The 20,927-nt window shown below is 37.4% G+C and overlaps 1 protein-coding gene across 2 annotated transcripts in view; it reads right to left on the minus strand.

Annotated features, from left to right (window-relative positions):
* Nucleotides 1–5,681: 5,681 nt before the first annotated feature.
* LOC144437135 (zinc finger protein 236-like) overlaps nucleotides 5,682–20,927 on the minus strand; it is a 76,155-nt gene continuing 60,909 nt past the window's right edge. The window contains exons 6-10 of one of the 2 annotated variants that reach the window (XM_078125993.1): nucleotides 17,546–20,413; nucleotides 11,307–12,022; nucleotides 10,687–10,930; nucleotides 10,197–10,331; nucleotides 5,682–9,318 (exon numbers count right to left, since the gene is read on the minus strand). In XM_078125993.1, coding sequence (XP_077982119.1) covers nucleotides 9,119–9,318; nucleotides 10,197–10,331; nucleotides 10,687–10,930; nucleotides 11,307–12,022; nucleotides 17,546–20,413 — 4,163 coding nt within the window. In that variant the 3' untranslated portion in view covers nucleotides 5,682–9,118. Of the gene's footprint in view, nucleotides 9,319–10,196; nucleotides 10,332–10,686; nucleotides 10,931–11,297; nucleotides 12,023–17,545; nucleotides 20,414–20,927 lie in introns of both variants that reach the window. The other variant, XM_078125994.1, reaches the window with a different exon arrangement.

Below are 20,927 nucleotides of genomic sequence, written 5' to 3' on the forward strand. Positions count from 1 at the left end.
GAGGGGCACTGCATTACCTAGCTCAGCCATACATGTCGCTAATCTACTCACTTGGTACGAACCCAGACACAAACTTCGATCCAAGGACAAACTTGTAGTGATGTCCAGGTTCGAACCAGGTGAGCAGACACGTGTTTTCAAACGAAAAACGAACATTCGTGACTGCGGCTCAAGAGTTATAAAACTAATTGGCCGAAAAGTTTTGGAAGTGTTAAGGCTACCTTTCTAAAGAGAAGTATACGTTTAGTACTTTTGATGTTGTGTCACTTTTAATCTGTACAGCTTTACCAATTTCAAAAAGCATATGTTCTTGAAATTTGAACTTTCATGACTGTAACACTTGTACTTGAAACAATAATTCTAGTTGAGGTTTTTTGAACACTGTTCAACTGTTTTATCTTTTTTTAAAAACGGTTTTTATTTTATCTTTTATGATTTTTAATACTTTTCATACATTATTTATGGTACAGTTGTTTTAAACCCGAGTGTCACTCGTAGCAAGTGATTCATAAATTATATTTTGTCTTTTATTTAATTTTTGCTTCGTAAATCGTATCTGAAAAGTAGCTTTTTCAACTGATAAGGGTGTAAAATGTACCATCGATCAATCAATATATCAATTAATCCCGACGGATTACTTACATTTGGCCTTTGCTTTGCTTTGTTTTGCTTTTCTAGGCTTGGCTGGGAGGACATACTTATATGCAGTATATACATGAGTTATATTAGGCATAGATTGTCGTATTTAGTAATTATTATTATTATTATTATTATTATTATTATTATCATCGCAAAAGGTACATCTTTAAAACATGTTGTGCTGCATAATGTGCAAGGTTTGATAAGGTGATATTACATAGCCTGGGTTATTTGATTGCTACCGGCATTAATTTTATTTTTGCACACGGTACAATTGTACTGTTGTTGCTATGGCCGTGTCCATGGTTGCTATTCACATTACTGTTTATTACTACTCATTCACCGAGTTACAAATAAGTTCCGTTTTAATAGCAAAGTGAAAGATTGTTTTTAATCTTAGCTTATTTTGGGAAATGTTACAATTTATTGCCAATTATTTTACGCTCTGTCGGTTTAGCTATAAAAATTTCCAGACCAGACCCGTAACTAAAACAGGAATGCATTCTCGCAAAGACAAAGCTCATATTTCTGTAAAGAGACATTTGGTTTTACGCAAATACAGAAAATGTTTTCTGTGGCAAAGCAATTCTGCACAAGTGACGTCACATTTCAACATTAGCAATAGCACCATGCATCAGCATTTTCTTTATCTAAACCCCCGCCCCAGCATACTACTTATATATTCGAGAGTTGGAAGTAATGATATTTCGCCATCACTGTAAGAATTAATTATATGAGCGATATTTTATTAAGTGACGTCTTTATTTTTCTTTTCAGGCTGAAATAAAATTGTTCAACATCGTCATCCCGTTGAAATGGTGAATAGCTCCTGCATCTCCCTCCTAGCAATTGTTGTTGTCATGACAACCTATCCAGAATCATCCTCAGCGGAGTGTCGCAGAATTTTTGTTTCCATGATAGTCAGCAAACCAGGTTGTTTGCCAAAACGTATTCCAACTACCGCATGTAGAGGAACGTGTCCGTCTCGCAGCGAACCTTTCTGGAGTGGATACGATCAAACGTTGGTTTATCGTGATGACTGTACATGTTGTGCCCCTCTACGAAGACGCCTTGCTAGCATTACCTTACAATGTCCATTACTTGGGAAGACCAAATCTGTCACCGTTCCTGCAGCTATGGACTGTTTTTGTCGACCTTGTTCCGATATCTACGCAACCAAAGCTCAAAACGTCGGTCTCTACCTAAAGTAAACTTTGTTGTCACACAGATGTTTGATATTTTACACATTTCGTTGATTTGCCAGCTTTTTCTGATTTCCTGACCACGAAGACGTAATGATTGAAAGACCAAATTCAAGTTCGATAGATAGTTTGGGATACAAATATATATATTTATATTGACCAAATTACAATCGAGGTCAAAGTCAAGTTTTCAAGACATACAGTACCAAGAAGCCAATGTACATAGCTATTTGTAACTGTATATTGACATCTGTATTGAAAATATTAGTGAGTTATTAGAATATATTCTACTATTTTGATGCAATATTGGTTTCATCTCTCTTTCTCGTTTGTGTACTTGTTTGACGTGGTTGTTAATATTAATTATTCTAGGAACTACAGTATTGTGTCTGTGTATGAACTACTGTATGGTGTTGATTTATTCCTCGTAGGACGTATTTAGATATTATTCCCGAATATTTTTTTTCGTTCAGCCAAGGAAAATACGAGTGACCTATGAGGCCTTGTTACTACGAGTCGCTAGACGAGTATTTTATGGTTGAGTGAAGAAAGATATTAGGAAATTATACAGTTATACCCCAGGACCAAGGTGAACATCTCCATGCCACGTATACCTCATCATCCCCATACCACGCTGTTCCCCCTTTACTACTACAGGCGCAGAAAATAAAAGAAATGGTCGAGCCCATGTAAGTTTTGACTTATTTGTGCAATAAATGCATTTTGAAGGATTTACATTGAAATAATCCGGACTTACAGGAACGTAAATGCCCTTTTCATGCTGTGCCTGCGAGATCCGCTCCACTCATCACACTACAAATAACAGTTAATACACTGCATTTCACGGCGGTATGTTATTTGTATTACTTTCCAATGGGGGTGTGGTAGCAGTAGGATTTGGAACTGATGGAAGCAGTGGGATTGTGCCACAACATAGACACAGACACAGACACAGACACAGACACAGGCACAGACACAGACACAGACACAGACACACACACACACACACACACAAACACACACACACACACACACACATACACACACACACATACATACATACATACACAAAATTAGACAAAAAATGAGTCAATGTAAAATGTTACCCTCCCCTAACTTACATTTTCTGAAATATGGCGCTCCCCCGAGGACTGATTTGTAAAAAATGCCCCCACCCCCTGTAATTACTAAAGCCACCCTTAGAGGTAACGGATCGTGTATAAAATACACCTGTCGACAAAGTACGATACGGGTAGTAATAAGAGCTTACTCTGTTTCCACCTTACTAAATACGTTATACGTTATACATTCTCAAATTCGTGTGAAAATAGGTTCACAAGGTATTGCTCCTTGGCACTGTCATGCCCTACTAATAAAGTTGCAATAGCGACAACAACTTTTACCTTTAAAAAAAAATGTGTTGTTAGATACAATGAATTACTGACAGTATTGAATCACCTTTAATTTAGGTAAACGTATTTGTGAAGCTTGACAGATCACATTGATCAGCGCCTCCAACGCGATCACGATTTAACCTGTTAATGTACTAATCGACTTCGTATGTACAATGTCCACTTATTGGTATTTTTAACAATTTTAGTGAATATATAGTGTTGGTTGTGTGATCGAACAAAAAATTACTTCAATTAAAACTAGTGAAGCTTTAATTGCCATCTTAATTAAGGTATCGATTATAGGTTTTGCTATATATCCGTGGTCACGTGACACTTACGGCAGCGATTTCACTACAACGATTTTATCTACAACGGTTGGGAGCATTCGCAGAAGAACCCCGGTCACTGCTCAGTTTTGTATAGTAAATACTTCTTTAAGATGAAGATTCATAACTGTGACTGCTTGTATGTTAAAGTTTCTATAGTCATTTCTAGGCTGTGTGTGGCATTTCTATCATAGTGTTGATTATGTATGAAAACCTACTATTGTAAGCTTAGTGTAGCCTTACTTAGTGCTCTGTTATGTTAGCGGTCTAAAAATCTGAAAGTAGTGTTTCCAAAACTGCGTCGGTAGTCATGCATAATTAATTCTAATAATATCACCATATCATTGTTTTTACAATTTATTGTACAGTTGTAGAAATCTTACAATACTACTACTAAAAAGCTTTTATAATTATAGCTGAAATGAGCATATTGTTGTTCGTACTTCAGTCTTCACATCAATGTTCACGATCAATACTTCGTGTGGGTAATTAGCTACGTATGGTTGGCATGGTAACAGATTACATGTAAGACAAACACTAATCAACAAATGGTACAAATTTTCGGTCAGTCACGGTCATCGATGTAGTTAAAATCTACTCTTGTCTGATCAAGATATTCCTTTTGAGGTCCCTTCACTGTCGTCTCCCGCTATGTTACCACGAGCGAACAAAGCGGTATAGTGTGGTGAAACCACATTTGATAACTTTGTTACTCATGCGAAAAATACGTGCACAAATTAAGGGATTCTTCAATAATTACAAGGGGGAGGGCCTACGCCGGGGGAAACCAGGCCTGGGCTGTTGGATAAAATATGACCCTCTCCCGATTCCACCGTGATAAAATATGACCCTCCCCCGATTCCATCGTGATAAAAAAAGACACTCTCCCAAATCCAGTGATAAAAAATGACCCTCCTACCTGTCTCTAAACTATGACTCTCCCCTGCATAAAACTCCTGCAAACTTAGACAATGTAATGAGTCATATCTTTTGGCATACATTATTTAGAACAGTTGATTGTATAGTATAGATTTCCTGTACATTTCTACACATAATAATAAATGACGTTATCGGATATTTTTAAATCATATTATCATACCAAGTTCTATGAAAGCCAGTAAGGGACATTTTGTAAAATAAAAAATAAAAAATAATCTTGTGAGCACGACATAATATCTTGTGCGCACGACTTACTATGTTGTGAGCACGACATAATATCTTGTGCGCACGACTTACTATGTTGTGAGCACGACATACTATGTTGTGAGCACGACATAATATCTTGTGCACACGATATACTATATTTTACAACATGTTCCTTACTGGCTTTCATAAAGTTCCATCCATTGTAAGTGAGGGCTGAGTATACTTCAGTAAATAGAATACTCTGAAGTATCTATTTAGATATAGAGCAAAATTTACACCAAGAAACGTATACACTGTTCTTGTGTGTTCTGTCCTGATAATTCACACTGAGTGTATAGACTTGCAGTCATTGTCATCAACAGAGATAGGGTTATCAATGTGATCATCGCATGGCGTGGTTATGGTGTGATTTACGTACATACATTTTATCTTGAGGAAACCATTACAATCATAGACTGATCACCACTTTGCAAGGTCATTAAATTTCTTTACAATGTATATTTTGAAGAATAATAGAGATCATATTACGATTCTATGGCAATCATAAGTCTGGTTTGACTTGTGAATCTACCCACAGTACAATAGAGCTGATGCACGACTTCAAATCCGTTTAAAAATGTTCTTGTTGTTTACTGATAAGAATCGACAAAGATCTCGTACATTATATGTTCCTATCTAGGTGAAGGCAGCCAGGGTATTATTTGTCGACTATAACCCTTCTGATATGAATTTCAAATAATGATGATGGGTTGAACTAGCTATCCTGATAAGCCGAACAGTGACATTTACGCAAACCAGAGCATATTTTCTCACCGGGGCTCTTGAGGGAGCGTAAGTGAGGTAGTAATACCGTAAATGAAACAAGAGTTGACGACTGACCATGCGTTCTACACATCAGAGGTCCGTGAGGGCGCCATTTGCACAAATACACAGTTTACACAATTTGGGTTATTCCAACATTTGTCAGACTCCATTTGTTTATTACACTTTGTATAAGTTCAACGAACCCAATATATTTTCAAAATAAGCTCATTGTTCAACATTAATTGGCAAAAAACACAAAATGATAACAGAACTCGTAATGTTTTACACCTTTTACGAAAGAAAAATGTTAGGAATCTCTATTACTGCTACATGTAGAAGTTTACTTATTTTTCTTAACTTAAACAATTTTTTCCAACATTTTATTACATGTTATGGCAATGAACCATGCTAGCACCCATTCTACTACCAGTTTGTTTTAGTAGCTCTTCAAACTAGACATTAGCCACACCCACAAAAGCCGTTACCAAAATGTCTACATTTACGTAAAACTACAACACTTTATGTCTTGCGTTGCATGTGTTCACTTACATAATGACTTCATTTGAATAATCAAACAGTGTGTCATAGGGTATTCACTTTTGATTGCAACCAATCAGCTTCTAGGGATATTTACAAGCTGTATTGTCCAGTTGATACAGGATTCTATAACAAGCTGGTAGGTAGAACACGCATTAGCACAGTCACAGGACTAGCAACTTAAACAGGCTATAACGAGTGTTAGCGTAGTCACAGGACCAGCGACTTAAATATGCTAGAATGAGTGCTAGCAGTGACAGCACCAGTGATGTAAACAGGCTAGCATCATCACAGTTCTAAATACGATTCACTGTGCAATAAACAGAATTTATGAATTATTATAAATAAAAGGTCAAATAATCATTCTCTCTCCCCCTAGATTGGAAATTGTTACTTTTATACTGTTGCCATTGAAAAGACAATACAGAATTCAAATATTTCAGTTTTGCACAATCAGTACAATTGTTGATGTTCAAGTTTAAATAACTAGTTCATTACAGTTCCTACCAAAACACAGACGTGTGTAAAAATGGTGAGAAAAAAAACAGCTTAGTATTGATAAAAGATGCAATTTCAATATTGTATCAGGCTTCTAAACTCCATAAACACAACCACTCTAATGTAGAGGCTAAATAAAACCAGACCTCAATAAATAAATATGAAACATCAACATTTCCAAACATACAACCAGCAATCTGTCTTATAGAAAACTTTACATCAAGCTATTGGCAATATTTTTCTTGAATTTTTTCCATTTTTTTCTTGGCAAATACTTTGTAACTCACTCATGTTTTAAGGTTTGATGTTTTATCTGTTGTGTCTATACACCGTGAATTCATGATAACACGTAAACCAATATTGAACAGTATCTCTATCATATGTAAATAATAAACAACTTTACAGAAAAGCCAACTAAAATAAAATCATAAAAATAATAATAATCAAAATAAACATAAAACAACAATTCTGTTGCTACTAAGTTCTTCTTACATCTTTACAAAATACACAAACAATTTCATTTTTCTCTTTTTACAAAAATTATCAACACACCCACTTAAAGGATGACATTTTGCTCAAAAGACATTTGCATTACAAAAATGCACTGCCTAACAGATTTAAACCAAACTATGACATCCCCATTTTAGGCTATAGCCGGACTTGCTATGGCGCCACCAAGTGTCCACATTATAAATACTTTTGTTTTAGTTTAAAAGTTTCCACATGGGTTTTCTACTTCTGAGGGTCAAAATTCAACAAAGGTTAATCCTCATTCAACAAACTGCAAAATGTACTCTTGCACAAATTTGGAACAACAATGAGTTATACCATTTCTATTACCCGAGCACTCATATGATATAGTAAATGAACAAAGAACAAAACAAGTAGCAAATCTTTGAAAAATGATATTCCCATCAATTCTGGGTTATGTCTTCTTTTTTATGATAATTCACTACTCAACTATTTGATTATCCAAATTTTACAATGTTGAGTAACCTGCCAAATTCTGTACAAGTGTATTTTGGTGTGAAGATTGAAATTATCAAGGGCTACAAAATGGCCTCATTGAAAGATTTGTCATCCATACAATATTTACAAAGTGAAGTGAAATTAGTTAATATAATGAATGCCATGTTTAAAAGTCTGTATGCTAACCATTAGCCATTATAAAGATGGAATTAAAAGTAACATTGTTGTTAAAATGGTATTTGTTTCTTAAATGGTTGTTTAGCCAATAAATACTTCACACACAAGGTAAGACTGTATTTACAGCCACAAGATTAGTTTTGCCAACACGCTATAAAACTTATCAATATTTCACAAGAATGAAGTGTTCCTGGTTCTGTAGTAGACATTTTGAAAAATTATACCAAACACACCATTATGCAGTAGCTGACCTAAAAATACTGAATGTATGGAAAGGCCATGTTACATCATCAAAAACAGTGTCTACAGCATCAGTTTCTGTGTGCATCTGGAATTTTGTATGGATATCTTGACAGTATTCAATATTTCTTTACCACTTCATCAACTTTATTTTCATACAGACTGATTTTATGATATCTGAATATTTGGTTTGATGTATTGTTATCATTTGGGAGGCTAGGTATAGTGAGTCACAGACACATCTGATATGAAATTATACAAGGACCATATTGCAGTAAGACACTTTGTAGTCGGCAAGGCAAAATAAGATGTGTTATCCTATCAGCTATTCCTGCACGAAAAGTCTGGTTAGGGCTGAATGACACAACATATCTCACTGTCAAACCACTTTGTAGCCATGTCTGAAGATGCATTATACAAAGGTGGTCAAAGTTTTGAAAAATTGAAGGCTGAATCTTTAGTCAAGGATATCAAGTACACACATGGCAGCACATAAAGCAATCAACAAAATATACACATTACCATTCCATCTGTTTATATGAAATACATAACTGAACACAAGACATGCAGCATTATTTTGACTTGCTGAGAATGGAGAATGACATTAATTTTAGCACTGAAATAATAGATAATGCAGATTTTGAAAGTTGGTGATTGTAATCTAATATTGTAAGCTTCAATTCTGGTACAATCTAAAAACTGCTGTTGAACAGCGCCCCCTAGTGACCATTCTATAAAACCTTTCATTTTATGACGATCAGCTTTCCTGAAGGTAAATGCACTAACATTTCAATACTGGACAGGACACTTGGAACTACACTATTCAAAGTTACAAAAGTTCCTATTGTATACATATCATCAAAGTTGTAGCACCAATGCAAAGAGGAAAACTATCCAGCTGCCTTACATCAGCTCTATTCAGTCTACCAAGTTAGCAGGTATTTACTAAATCAACTCATGCAATCTTGGTCCAAATGATCCACCATCATAACAACTCTTACAAATTTGATTTTTCCTGAAAAAAAATCTACAAAATCTATTCACTTGTATTTTGATATCTGTACATGAATAATGACTGATTTTTGTCAAAACGACTCAAAATTCATTGAAAGTTACAAAAAAATCTATTTTTGTAAATTTTGGCAGAAAATTGTTCATACTGAAGCAAGAAATATTTGTAATGTTATTATCTTGGAAAGAAGTCTGTGACAACGCCCTCAAGGTCAATTCCTTCATCTTGTGACTGAGTATGTTCGCTGTGTTCAGTGGTAGTAGTGATGACTCCTTCCTCTGTTGTGGTACCATCTTCATTACCTTCAACTGTATCCCCATCTTGCCATGATGCTTCCAGGTAGTGATTTCTCTTGACATGGGTTTTAAGATTTCCTGGATAACAACAACATAATCAGTTGAAATTACAGAACTATTCAGCTAGAGTGTTACTTGTATCAGTAGTAATTCAGTTCAAAAATGGATTGAATCTTTCACTAGTTTCATACCATGACTGGTCTTTTTCTGGAAGTTATGAACTTGTATAGCCTGGAACCATACATAGTACTGGGTACTTTTGAAGTGATTTGATTTCTCCCTTTACTACAGTGACACACATCTTGAATTCCAGATTATACATATATTGTAGAGTAAAACAAACAGCATGACATACATACAGGATTTAATATGTGCTGTAGAAATGAACAGCATGATATGGACTTCAGACTACATGTACATAGAGTGTTGAACAGGAAGACATACTATACATATATATGCTGAAGTACTAGACAGTATAGATTTTAGACTACATGTGTGTGTGTGTGTGTGTGTGTATAAATGTGTGTGTGTGTGTGTGTGTGTATGTGTGTATAACTATATAAACTCAGTATATGTAATATGTCTATGCTGAAGTAAACAGTGCTCAATACATATGTATGTAGTGCAGTGCAACTAACAGTATCAAGCAAGATACACAGGAGCCGTTACAGTGATTCTCGCTGTTACGTTGTCTGACACAACAATGTGAAACACTGTGTTAACGGCGCCTGTATCTTGCTTGATACTGTGTTATTTATATACATATATATACAGGGAAAGAATACAGCATGGAGTCCAAGCTATAAATACTGTAGCAGAATAGCACGACATCAAATTGTCATGAAAATGATTATCTGTGAAAGGAGATAGATATATTACAAATTGAACTCAAAAGTGTGATCGTGAATTATCACTTCATTGAAATGTGAGAAATACAGAAAGATTTAAAAGATTACCTTTTTGTGAGAAAGCCATCTCACAGAAATCACACTTATAGGGCTTTTCTCCAGTATGTTTCTTTTTATGGACTTGTAGGGCATTCTTCTGATTAAACGCTTTGTCACATTCATCACACTGGAAAGGTCGTTCACCTACAAGTATTAAGTTACACAGTAATGAACATATTGGACAAATGAGACTTCCAACAGATATTGATTACATCTCTAAATTGAGTTGTTTGGACATTTCACCATTGCACTGATATGATGGTTTCCCATGATGCAACATTCAACATGGCGAATTTGCAAGTTCCCTAGTCTCGCTAGGCTGGGCTAAGTTGCAATGCAATCACCTCAAAGGGAAATTGTTGCATCTATACATATTGCCCCAGATAACACATACACAGATATGCATTGAAATAAATGCCTATTTTTTGAAGACAAACAACCAACTATTCACATTATTATCCTTGTAAATCTTTTAATTAATATGACTTGTATAACCTACCTGTATGAATTCTAACGTGTCTTTCTAACTGACTAGGCTTAGCAAAGGATTTACCACAGGTTTCACATGCATGGGGAGTAGGTCTGTTTCTATTAGCTGCAGAGCCTGGTTCATGAGTTTGCATGTGTTCTTTGAGATGACCTGCTCTCTTGAATCCCTTGTTACATGTAGGACAAATGAATGGCCTTTCTTCCAAATGTTGCTCTCTGTAATGTCTTCTTAGCTGTCCTGGTTGTGAGAAGGCCTGTCAATGACACAAATAAATCACATATGTATGTATGTATAAACACGTTTTTGGTCTACAGACACAACAACAACAACAACAACAACAACAACAACAACAACAACAACAACACAATCCTTCTCCTTATCATCATCATCATCATCATCATCATCATCATCATCATCATCATCATCATCATCATCATCATCATCATCATCATCATCAAATTAGATGTCTTGTGTTCCAGTATATAGAATAATTACATACACGTCCTTAATAAAACTATTTGATAGGTTTATTGTGTCAAGTGTAGGAAATAAAGGCATATACATCCTGAACAAAATAGTTTTTATTAAATGAGGAGAGATGACATAGTTTTGAAAAGCACATTACATACCTGCCCACATCCAGGTTCAGTACATCTCTGTTGCTGTCCATCACCAACACCATCAGGACCTGCTTCACCTGTCAATGATGCCGCAGCAACAGCAGTCTCACTGCTTGCATCAGCACTTGCTGCAGTCATAGCTGCATCAGACTCCATACCTTGCATCACTGGTACTTCAAACGGTGTCTGTTCACCGGTATCAGTATTCACATTTGTCATGGAAGCAGCTGAACTGACAATTGTATCCTGATTGATAATGACTTGCGTACCACTGACACCGGTGTGGACTACGATATTTGTTGGCACTTGCTGCTGAATATTACCTATACTGGTTTGAAGCAATGTTGGTTCAGCTTGAACTGTCAGTGCTGAGGGGTTTGTAACAGTCTGTGTCTGTTCAGCCTGGGATGATGGCAGTATAGCAGTGGCCAAGCCCTGGACAACTTGATGTCCATCTGTGACTTGTGGTTGTACGGTTGCTTGTACCACTAATGGTTGATCTGTCGCGGCACTTTGTAGGGCAGACTGGGTGAAAGCCACAGTGTGATCATTCTGTGAAGTCTGAATTGTAGCATGAGTACCGTCTATCTGTACTTGAGTCAAGTTTAATTCAGTCTGATTGCTTTCAGTCGTCGTTTCTTGAAGACCTGCATCAGTCATACTATCATCACCTTGGTCATTCTGTAATGCAGCCTGTGTTAATGCTTCTCCCTGTCCTAGAGTACCTGTCATCAAATACACAAACAGTTAGCTTGACTTGCTAATTTGTTGCTCATGTCAACACCTTAACCCTTTCACCACCGATTCCCGCTACAGCGGGAACGCTCTAGGGCGCCCACCGATTCCGCTACAGCGGGAACGCCAAAGGTCATTCAACTACTACGACGTTCAAACCGTTTAACGGCAGCTATTGCTGCAAAACTTGCTGCCATAACTAGTTCCACACATGCGTATTAGCCTTGTTTATATAGTCTGCCATTTTGAACACATGTTAGTGGATGGTTTTCTAGCACGATTGGAAAGACGAGCGATCGTAATTTTTGTGTGCGTTTTTCGCCAGAAAGATCGAATTTCAACAACGCGGAAGTAATTAACGGCTCACGTAGCATCTCCTACGATGTCATTTTGACAACTGTCCTGAGAAATTTCCACTGAATTTTTACTCAAAAACATTGTTGAATACATCAGGTCGGTTGTGGGAACGGTATAGGCTTCAGAACTACCACGAGGGCCGAGTGATCTACCGGCGGGGAATTCACCGTTGCCGTAGTGAAAGTTGGCAAATTGCGTAACTTGTTGACCCGTAGCATTCGCTCATACTATGGCCTTGGGGCCAGTATTTAGCTCCAAAAGTAATTATTTTGGTCATATTTCTTTCTGGTAATGTTCAATAATGAATAATACTCATACAAGTTCAATTTATACTGGTCAGTGGTACAATGTGGGCGGTAGATTACACACAATCTGAAGATTTTCCGATCACATTTTTGAATGCGTTTTTTAACGGTAAAATTCAAATTTCAACATGGCCACACGGAAAATTGCCTTCCCTAACATCGTTTGCGATGTAAATAACGGCTCTGTTCATGAAAAATTCTGTTTAATTTTGACTTTGATGGCATTTATGAATGAAAGGAGATGGCTGTGTGAACTCAATGTACTCAATGTGACGAAAACATTACCGCGGCGTGGCCGTGGGTTCAAATCACAGGCTGCATATTTCCGTTGGTCGGTATGTGCGTCGGCAAATAAAGCCATTTTGCCCATCCGATTTTGGCGCCGATGCTACTGACTTAAGGTCATTTTTTGCCGATTTCTGGCATAAATTGAATAATAATTTTTTGTTGTTCTGCTAAATAATGAATTATATTTACAAAAACCAACTTTTCAGAAGGTATCAAGGTGACAACTTTAGATATTTTAAGACACTTTCATTGCCGGTGCGGCACCGTCTGTTGCGTCATAATCGGATTAGTGAGCCGTTAATTAATTTCGTTCAAATTTTTACGACTCAAAATGTCATTTTCTGCCAAATTTTCGCCAATTTTGACAATCTAATCAGTAAAGAGAAGTTTTGTAGGAACATAAATGTTGGTATTTTGAATTTTATTTGTAATATAAATATTTTATTTATTTGTGATATGTCAATAAATAAACGACTTGTGTTAGTTTTATTCATATTTTATTACTTTAATTCATATTTCGGTTGTGTTTGTGGAATTTGAATGCATATATTTGCAAGTGTGATGTAGAGAATTTATTTTCCAATGAAATGATACCTCATTTTTTAAAAATGAGCAACTCTAAGTATTTTTATATCAATTTGATTACATAACACTCACTCTCACCTGGTGGTCAGTGAGGGGGGTGGTGGAGAACAAACATTCCCAGGGGGCAATTGGTGGTGAAAAGGTTAAATATAATGGACAGGTGAAAAATAAAATAAGTATGTACTGGTATACTGCTTTTAATTCAGAGTTATGCTTTTAAATTGAAAAGATACCCTGTAAATTCATAAAATCTTGGATGTTAATTAAATCAGATAAAATATGTTGGTTTCATTCACTTTCACTATAAGTATGGAGCTGGCATTCATCAGAACTTAATCAGAAGTGATGTACAGGCCTTGCCTACCAACTCCTGTTAAACGTTTTGTCCACTGTTTCCATTGTTATTGTGAGTGTACGATAATGCAAGCAGTCAAAAAAACATTGAAATGAAGTTCACTACCATACCAAGGCTCGTATGTCACTTCTCCCTAAGTTCTGATTGATGCCAGCTCCATACTGATGACTGTGAATGCAACCAATATATTTGATGTTGTTTCATTTAACATTTATGTTTGCATTAAAACATAGTCAATGCACAAGGTATCATTTTGATGCTTAGAAATGATAATTCAAGTCAGATGGATACCATTTCACTTATTAAAAGTTCAGAATTTCTGTAATCATTGTCACCAGATATATTGTGGCTTTTTTGAAAAAAAAATCAACTCTGATAGATTCACAAATTATAGGGTTGGTTGAGTCATGAAAGGAAGAAAGAAATCATTATTACCGGTAGCTAGTCTCCAAGTACAGATGGTCATCAGTTTAGTAAATCAACTGAGTTTTTAAAGACAAGACACTCAAGCTGTTCAATTTTGTAACTTTCAATTTGTCAGGGTTTATAATCCTGACTATTCACTATTTGCAGCTGAGCCATTATCAGATGGTATGATCTTACAATCAATATAGATAGCGCACTCAGAGTTATCAAAATGGCTGATTATACTGCCACCTAGTGGTCAGAAATAACCTAAACAGGATTGCTGACCATCCCAAGACTACACACATCAACAAGGTGATTGGGTAGTACAGTCTGTTGAAAACTAAACAGTACAATCTGATTAATACAATTCAATCATGAGTACCGGTACTATTTTATACGCTACCTTTTGCTCTGGAAAGTTCACAGAAAAGGAATCACACTTCATACAGGTATTTTGTTTTGTTGTAGTGGATATGTCTAAGGGTTCAGTTGGTTGTACATATATTGATACATGTATGCAAAGAGGCCCATTCAGACTTCCGACCTAGGTTTTTGCATTAGTGTTATCTTATCACTGTGCCATATGGATTACATAGGATTATTCTTTTGTTCAAGTCCAACTTTTTCTACAACTGTGCCAGACAATTGTTTTTTACTCCTAAATGTTGATCCTAATACAGACTGGGCCTTTGAGAACAAATTGATAGGCATGGTCAGAGTGATAAGTACTGATAGTGACCTTACAAACAAACTGACAGGCATGGTCAGGGTGATAAGTACGAATACCGACCTTAAGAACAAACAGAAACTGTGTGTGTGTGTGTGTGTGTGTGTGTGAGTGAGTGAGAGTTGTGTGAGTTGAGAGAGAGAGAGAGAGAGAGAGAGAGAGAGAGAGAGAGAGAGAGAGAGAGAGAGAGAGAGAGAGAGAGAGAGAGAGAGAGAGAGAGAGAGAGAGAGAGAGAGAGAGAGAGAGAGAGAGAGAGGGGGGGGGGAAGGGGGAGGGAGGGAGAGAGATAGGGAGGGAGAGAATGGAAACGACTACACAAATAGTAACTAGACTACAGGTAAATATGAGGCCAAAATAAATCATCAGGGAAGCCCCAAACCTTGAACTGTTTGTATACTAACTTTATATGATCAGTCACTTTGACAAACACATACATCTACCAGTAGAGATACAGGAGATAATAGATACTTTCAAAGCTTTGATAATTGTGTGTGTGTGTAAATGGTGATAACCTGATGATATCAGCTGATTAGATACTTTTATGTTCCAGTCATGTATGAATAGAGATCTCTAACCACAGATCTACAAACTAGTTGGTCCTTTGGGAACATTCAGTGTAATCTTTCCATGTGATCTGTTCTATTATCTAACCATGAGGCAATTACATCAAGACTGCAAGTATTAAATGTTCTACTTGATTGCCAGGCAGGATCTTTATAAGTCCACTCTCCCTGTCACTAATATATTTCAAATAGCACTACATAAGCCAGCACAGCTCTAGCACAATATCAGTTCTGGGTAATATGCAGCTAAAATCTAGCAAAACCCTTTTATGACAACTTCCCATTAGATTTATTTAATAGATTCTGGAAGAGTGACTCTCGCAGTTACCAAGGTACTTATGACATCAATTTTTTAAACAGAAAACACGCTTTTTCTATTGGTCTATGAATGGAAACTGTCTAATTCTATATCATGCATAAACAGCTTTTTAGTTTTTCTTGTTTTCTTTTAAGTTAAATCTTTATTAATTCACTCTTCTAGTCCTATGTCCATCAATACTGATCTCTGACAAGGCTATTATGCATTCAGTGTAAACTATAGCGAGAAGCTGGAAAACATCATAATCCTTTTATAGCTCAATTCAAGAGGAACACAGAGTAGGAAATACTCTAGTCTTGCTGCTAGACGTTCAGGCTTTCTTTCCATGCTATAACTATAAGCGAACGAAGTTCGCATGTGAGGGCTTGCCCGAACAGTCTAGCGAATGTCATTTTCAGACCGGACATTCCATTGAGATTACGATAAGCGGTGGGTTGGGCCATATATGCATATATATACTTTAATATATTCAATCTCTGCATGCAGGTGTTGACAAACACATTTATGTCATTACTATGTCTTATCAGTTTATGGTAATTGTGTTTGATGAGTGTGTAGACGTTGTCATTCACACATTTTAGTTAACGCATTGGTGGTTATTTTTACAAGCCCCTCCTTAAGATGAATATGCATGAAAATTTAGCTATTGTCCTCTGTTTGTGCTTGTCGCTAATACGGTTCTCTGATTGGCAGTTATTTATATCCTGATGACATTCGCTAGACCTCGGATGTTCCATCCTCGATAGCGTTGTTCGGCTGTGTGTCGTATTTTATCGGAAAAACATCCGAAGGCTAGCTGATAGACTTGAAATACTCTTGAGAGTTTCACTAACTGATATTGTCATTTTTACTTTATATATGTCATATGTAATTACAGAGCTATGCTAGTATATACTCAAAACTGTTCCCATAATTTTATTTTTATGTATATCATGTGAAATTACAGAAGTATACCAGTATATAGTCAAACCTTGTTTCCACAATATTTACTCATGAAGCCACTGTCGTAAAGGTCAGTGTCACCTGGGTGTCAGCTAATATGACATGACGTAAATTGGACTTGTTTTTCCATAATACCATGTCATACTAGCTATAAGTACTATGATAGAATAACTCTGTAGGACTTATGGTATATACAAATGGCGATATTTCCTACATTGGCATTCCTCCTAGAAAGTGGTGGTGGTGGTGGTGGTGGTGGTTGTTGGGGAGGGGGTGGGTGGTTCAAATACCATCTTACCTATCCTGTATTAGTTCTCAATTCAGATTGTAAAAAATTTACCTAGGATATTTTGACCAAACAACACTGAGGCCCAAAATATACTAGGTATGTTAATTAAACTCTGACTGACTTTGGCACTACACTGTTCTACAAAATAGGATTCCAAAGCAGAGAAGCAAATGCTTTTGGTTGAACATCTTATATATGTACATCCACAATACATCTAAGCAAATTCACAAAATGGTACATGGGTTCACATTATATGCTTACAGTTAAAAGATATCAAAGGAAGAGAATGCAGGACCCACTACAGTACCATCAGAAATACACTGATTTCTATACTCAACTACTAAAACATTGCAAAGTATTTGTTGATAAACTTACCATCGGTGGGTAAAGCCTGTGTGATGACTCCAGCATTGATGTTACCTTGCTGTAATTGCTGCAGTAAGCTAGGATCAATCTGTACAGTAATATTGGGATCCAGACTATGTATCTGTACATTCTGTCCACCTAGATTAGTAGTGGTGAATTGTAGCTGCATGCCTTCCAATCCTTGTAACACAGTAGCTGCCATACCTCCTTCACCAAGAGCTGGGAACGTGTCTGTGGTTGTGATTGATGCTGGTAACACTGTAGCTTGTGATACAAGACTTTGCTGCAGTATGGATTGGTCAATATTCAGTGCGTTCACCAACTGTGGTTGACTGACAGTAATGTTTTGTTGGTCTGTAGTATTCAAGAGATTAATGGGTTGCAATGTTTCGGCTGTACGATTGGCAGTTGAGGTCTTGCGTTTCTTTGGTTCCACTGTCCTAAAGTGTGACTGAATATGACTCTTACGATGACCAGATGTTCGGAAACGTTCAGAGCAATGTGGGCATTTGAAGGGTTTAGCACCAGTGTGCAAACGCATGTGAACTTTCAAGCTCCCCTTGGTGGAAAATGGGGAGTTACAAATATGACATTGGAAGTTCTTTACTCCTGTGTGTGTTTTCATATGACAATCCAGTGTTGATTTGACAGTAAATGACTTGCCACACTGATCACATTTGAATGGTTTCTCACCAGTATGAATTCTAATATGTCTGACCAAATCACTTGGTTTCTTAAAGCTTTTGTTACAATGGTTACACTGGTGTGCATGCTTGGGTTCGTCGTCATCCACAGCATTCTTGTCTTTGATCTCGCTCACACGATTCTTTTCGGCTGCAGAAGCAATCAAAATCTTCTGAGATAGAGAACTATCTTGGGCAGGCTGTGTCTTGGCTAGTTCATCGGATTGCTCCTCAGACAACTGTAAAATTGAAGACCGAGGCCTCCTCACAGTAGATTTACTTTGTTCATTGGGTTCCTCTGACATTTCTCGATGACCCTTCATATGTCTCTTGCAATGTAGGGCTGTTCTGAAAGTATCTTGACAATATGGGCATTTAAATGGACGGATGGTGCTATGGATAACCATGTGTCTTGTAAGTGATCCATTTGTTGTGAATGAGGCACTACATAGTGTACATTTATATGCCTTAAGTCCTGTGTGTGTTCGCTGATGGGCCTTAAGCACCCCAGATGACACAAACGATCGACCACATTGCAGACACTGGTATGGTTTTTCTCCTGTGTGAGAGCGAATATGCTGTTTCAGATGACTTGATTTCTTGAAAGCTTTGGAGCAATATCCACACTTGTAAGTCCGTTTGCCTTCTGCTGTCTCTTGTTGGATGATGACCTGTCTGTTACGTTGTGCTGGGGTCAGTGACGGCTCCTGCAACCGGATACTGGTCAAGCCTTGCTGCTGGAAAGAATTGCTCTGCTGACCAGTAATGGCTTCCAGCTGCTGTTGAATTTGTTGGGTCTGGAGACTGATCTGCGTTTGTTGGTTGAAGTTCTGTTGGATGAAGTTCTGCTGGTTGACGTTCTGTTGAGTCAAAGTCTGTTGGTTCAGATTTTGTTGACCAAGGAGTGTTTGCTGGCCAAAATTGTCATTTCCTAGGCTGTCTTGGACCAATGCTTGCTGTGCTAGAGAGTCTTCTTGCTGGTTCAGCTGACTTCCTTGTTGTAAGCCTAGCATTTGTTGCTGCTGTTCAGTTAACTGATCCTGTAGCTGTCCAGCTTGTTGTGGAGCTGGTTGGGTATTGATGGTGATCTCTTGCTGAGGCTGTGGTTGTTGTTGTGGATGTTGTTGATCCTGCTGGGCAGCCTGCATGGCTAATTCATGTCTATGTGTCTTCATATGCTTCTTACAGTTCACAGCTGTCTTGAAAGTCTTTTGGCAGTAAGGACACATAAAGGGTCGAACCTCGCTGTGTGTAGACATGTGTCTCTTCAGACTTCCATTGGTGGTAAATGTGCCATCACAAATCAAACACTTGTATGCTTTGACACCGGAGTGAGTTCTGATGTGAGCTTTCAACACACCAGTGGACACAAATGATCTTTCACATTGTAGACATTTGTATGGCTTCTCTCCAGTGTGGGATCGTGTGTGCTGCTTCAAATGGCTAGATTTCTTGAACCCTTTAGAGCAATATGAACACTTGTATGGTCTGTCTACACTGCCAGCTTGCTGTAGTCCATTACCTAAATACTGGTTGTACATTTGACTGTTTCTAGGAGGTTGCTGAATGAGACCAGTGTCTGTAATCAAAATTGGTTCCTGCATGGGAATGTCTGGCAAAGGAATGTCTGACTTTGGTGGGCGGGGTTTACTAACTTTCCTTGGTTTGCGAGGGGATTGCTCTTTGAAGTGCGAGGCAATGTGGCTTTTCCGATGACCGGATGTACGGAACTTCTTATCACAATGAGGGCAATCAAAGGGCTTGACACCGGTATGCAGTCGCATGTGTACTTTAAGACTTCCTTGGGTGGAGAACATCTTTTCACAGACGTGACATCTGAACTCCTTGAGACCAGTGTGTGTTTTCAAATGGGCAGTAAGGGTACTTTTCACAGCAAAAGCACGGAAACACTGGTGACACTTGAAAGGTTTTTCATGTGTATGGATACGTATATGCCGAACTAAATCGCTGGGTTTTCGGAATCCTTTACTACAATACGTACAAGTATGTAGCCGACCTATTGTGATTCTCTTGATTCTCTTGATGACCATGACCTCAGATCGTATCTTTTCTCCGATGCCTTGTTGGTTGTCAACTGGTACGGCAGTAAGACCGCTGTTCTCTAGTGCTTGTTGTAAGATATCAGAACTGATGTTTCCATCAATGGCAATCTGTTGTATTTGTTGTTGAGTACCTGGAAAATAATAACAACAATAACACCATTGTGAATAGGCCTTTCCAAAAGTTGCCATGGTGGCGCTCTACTTCCTGTCTGTGTGTACCTTGGAGGTATACATGGTATAGGTTACCTGGTTAAGCATAGAACACTACTGCTTTCTTCAATGTCTGAACAATATGAAAAACATCCCTGATTTACACTTCTACAGAATATAAAGGGGCAAAGCTCTCTAGAAACGATACAAAGGGGTGATGATACCCCCATTTTGAACGAGGGCGCTGTATTCTCAATTTCCTGTATGCAGTCTGCAATGGCCTATTGAAACTTGATCACATCTGATAGTTGTGTAACAAGATTAAAGGAAAATTTCCAGTCAGACTTATTTCTGCATTTTAATAGTACACTTGTATCGAATACTGCTATCAAATAAAATTTGATTTTAGGAAAAAAGTTTTTTTTGGGAAAAGATTTTGATAAAGTAGCACGTTAGTAACTTATTCAACTTTGAAATATTGTAAAGCTCTAGTGC

The sequence above is a fragment of the Glandiceps talaboti genome, chromosome 7 (genome assembly GCF_964340395.1).
Source record: "Glandiceps talaboti chromosome 7, keGlaTala1.1, whole genome shotgun sequence".
NCBI lineage: Eukaryota > Metazoa > Hemichordata > Enteropneusta > Spengelidae > Glandiceps > Glandiceps talaboti.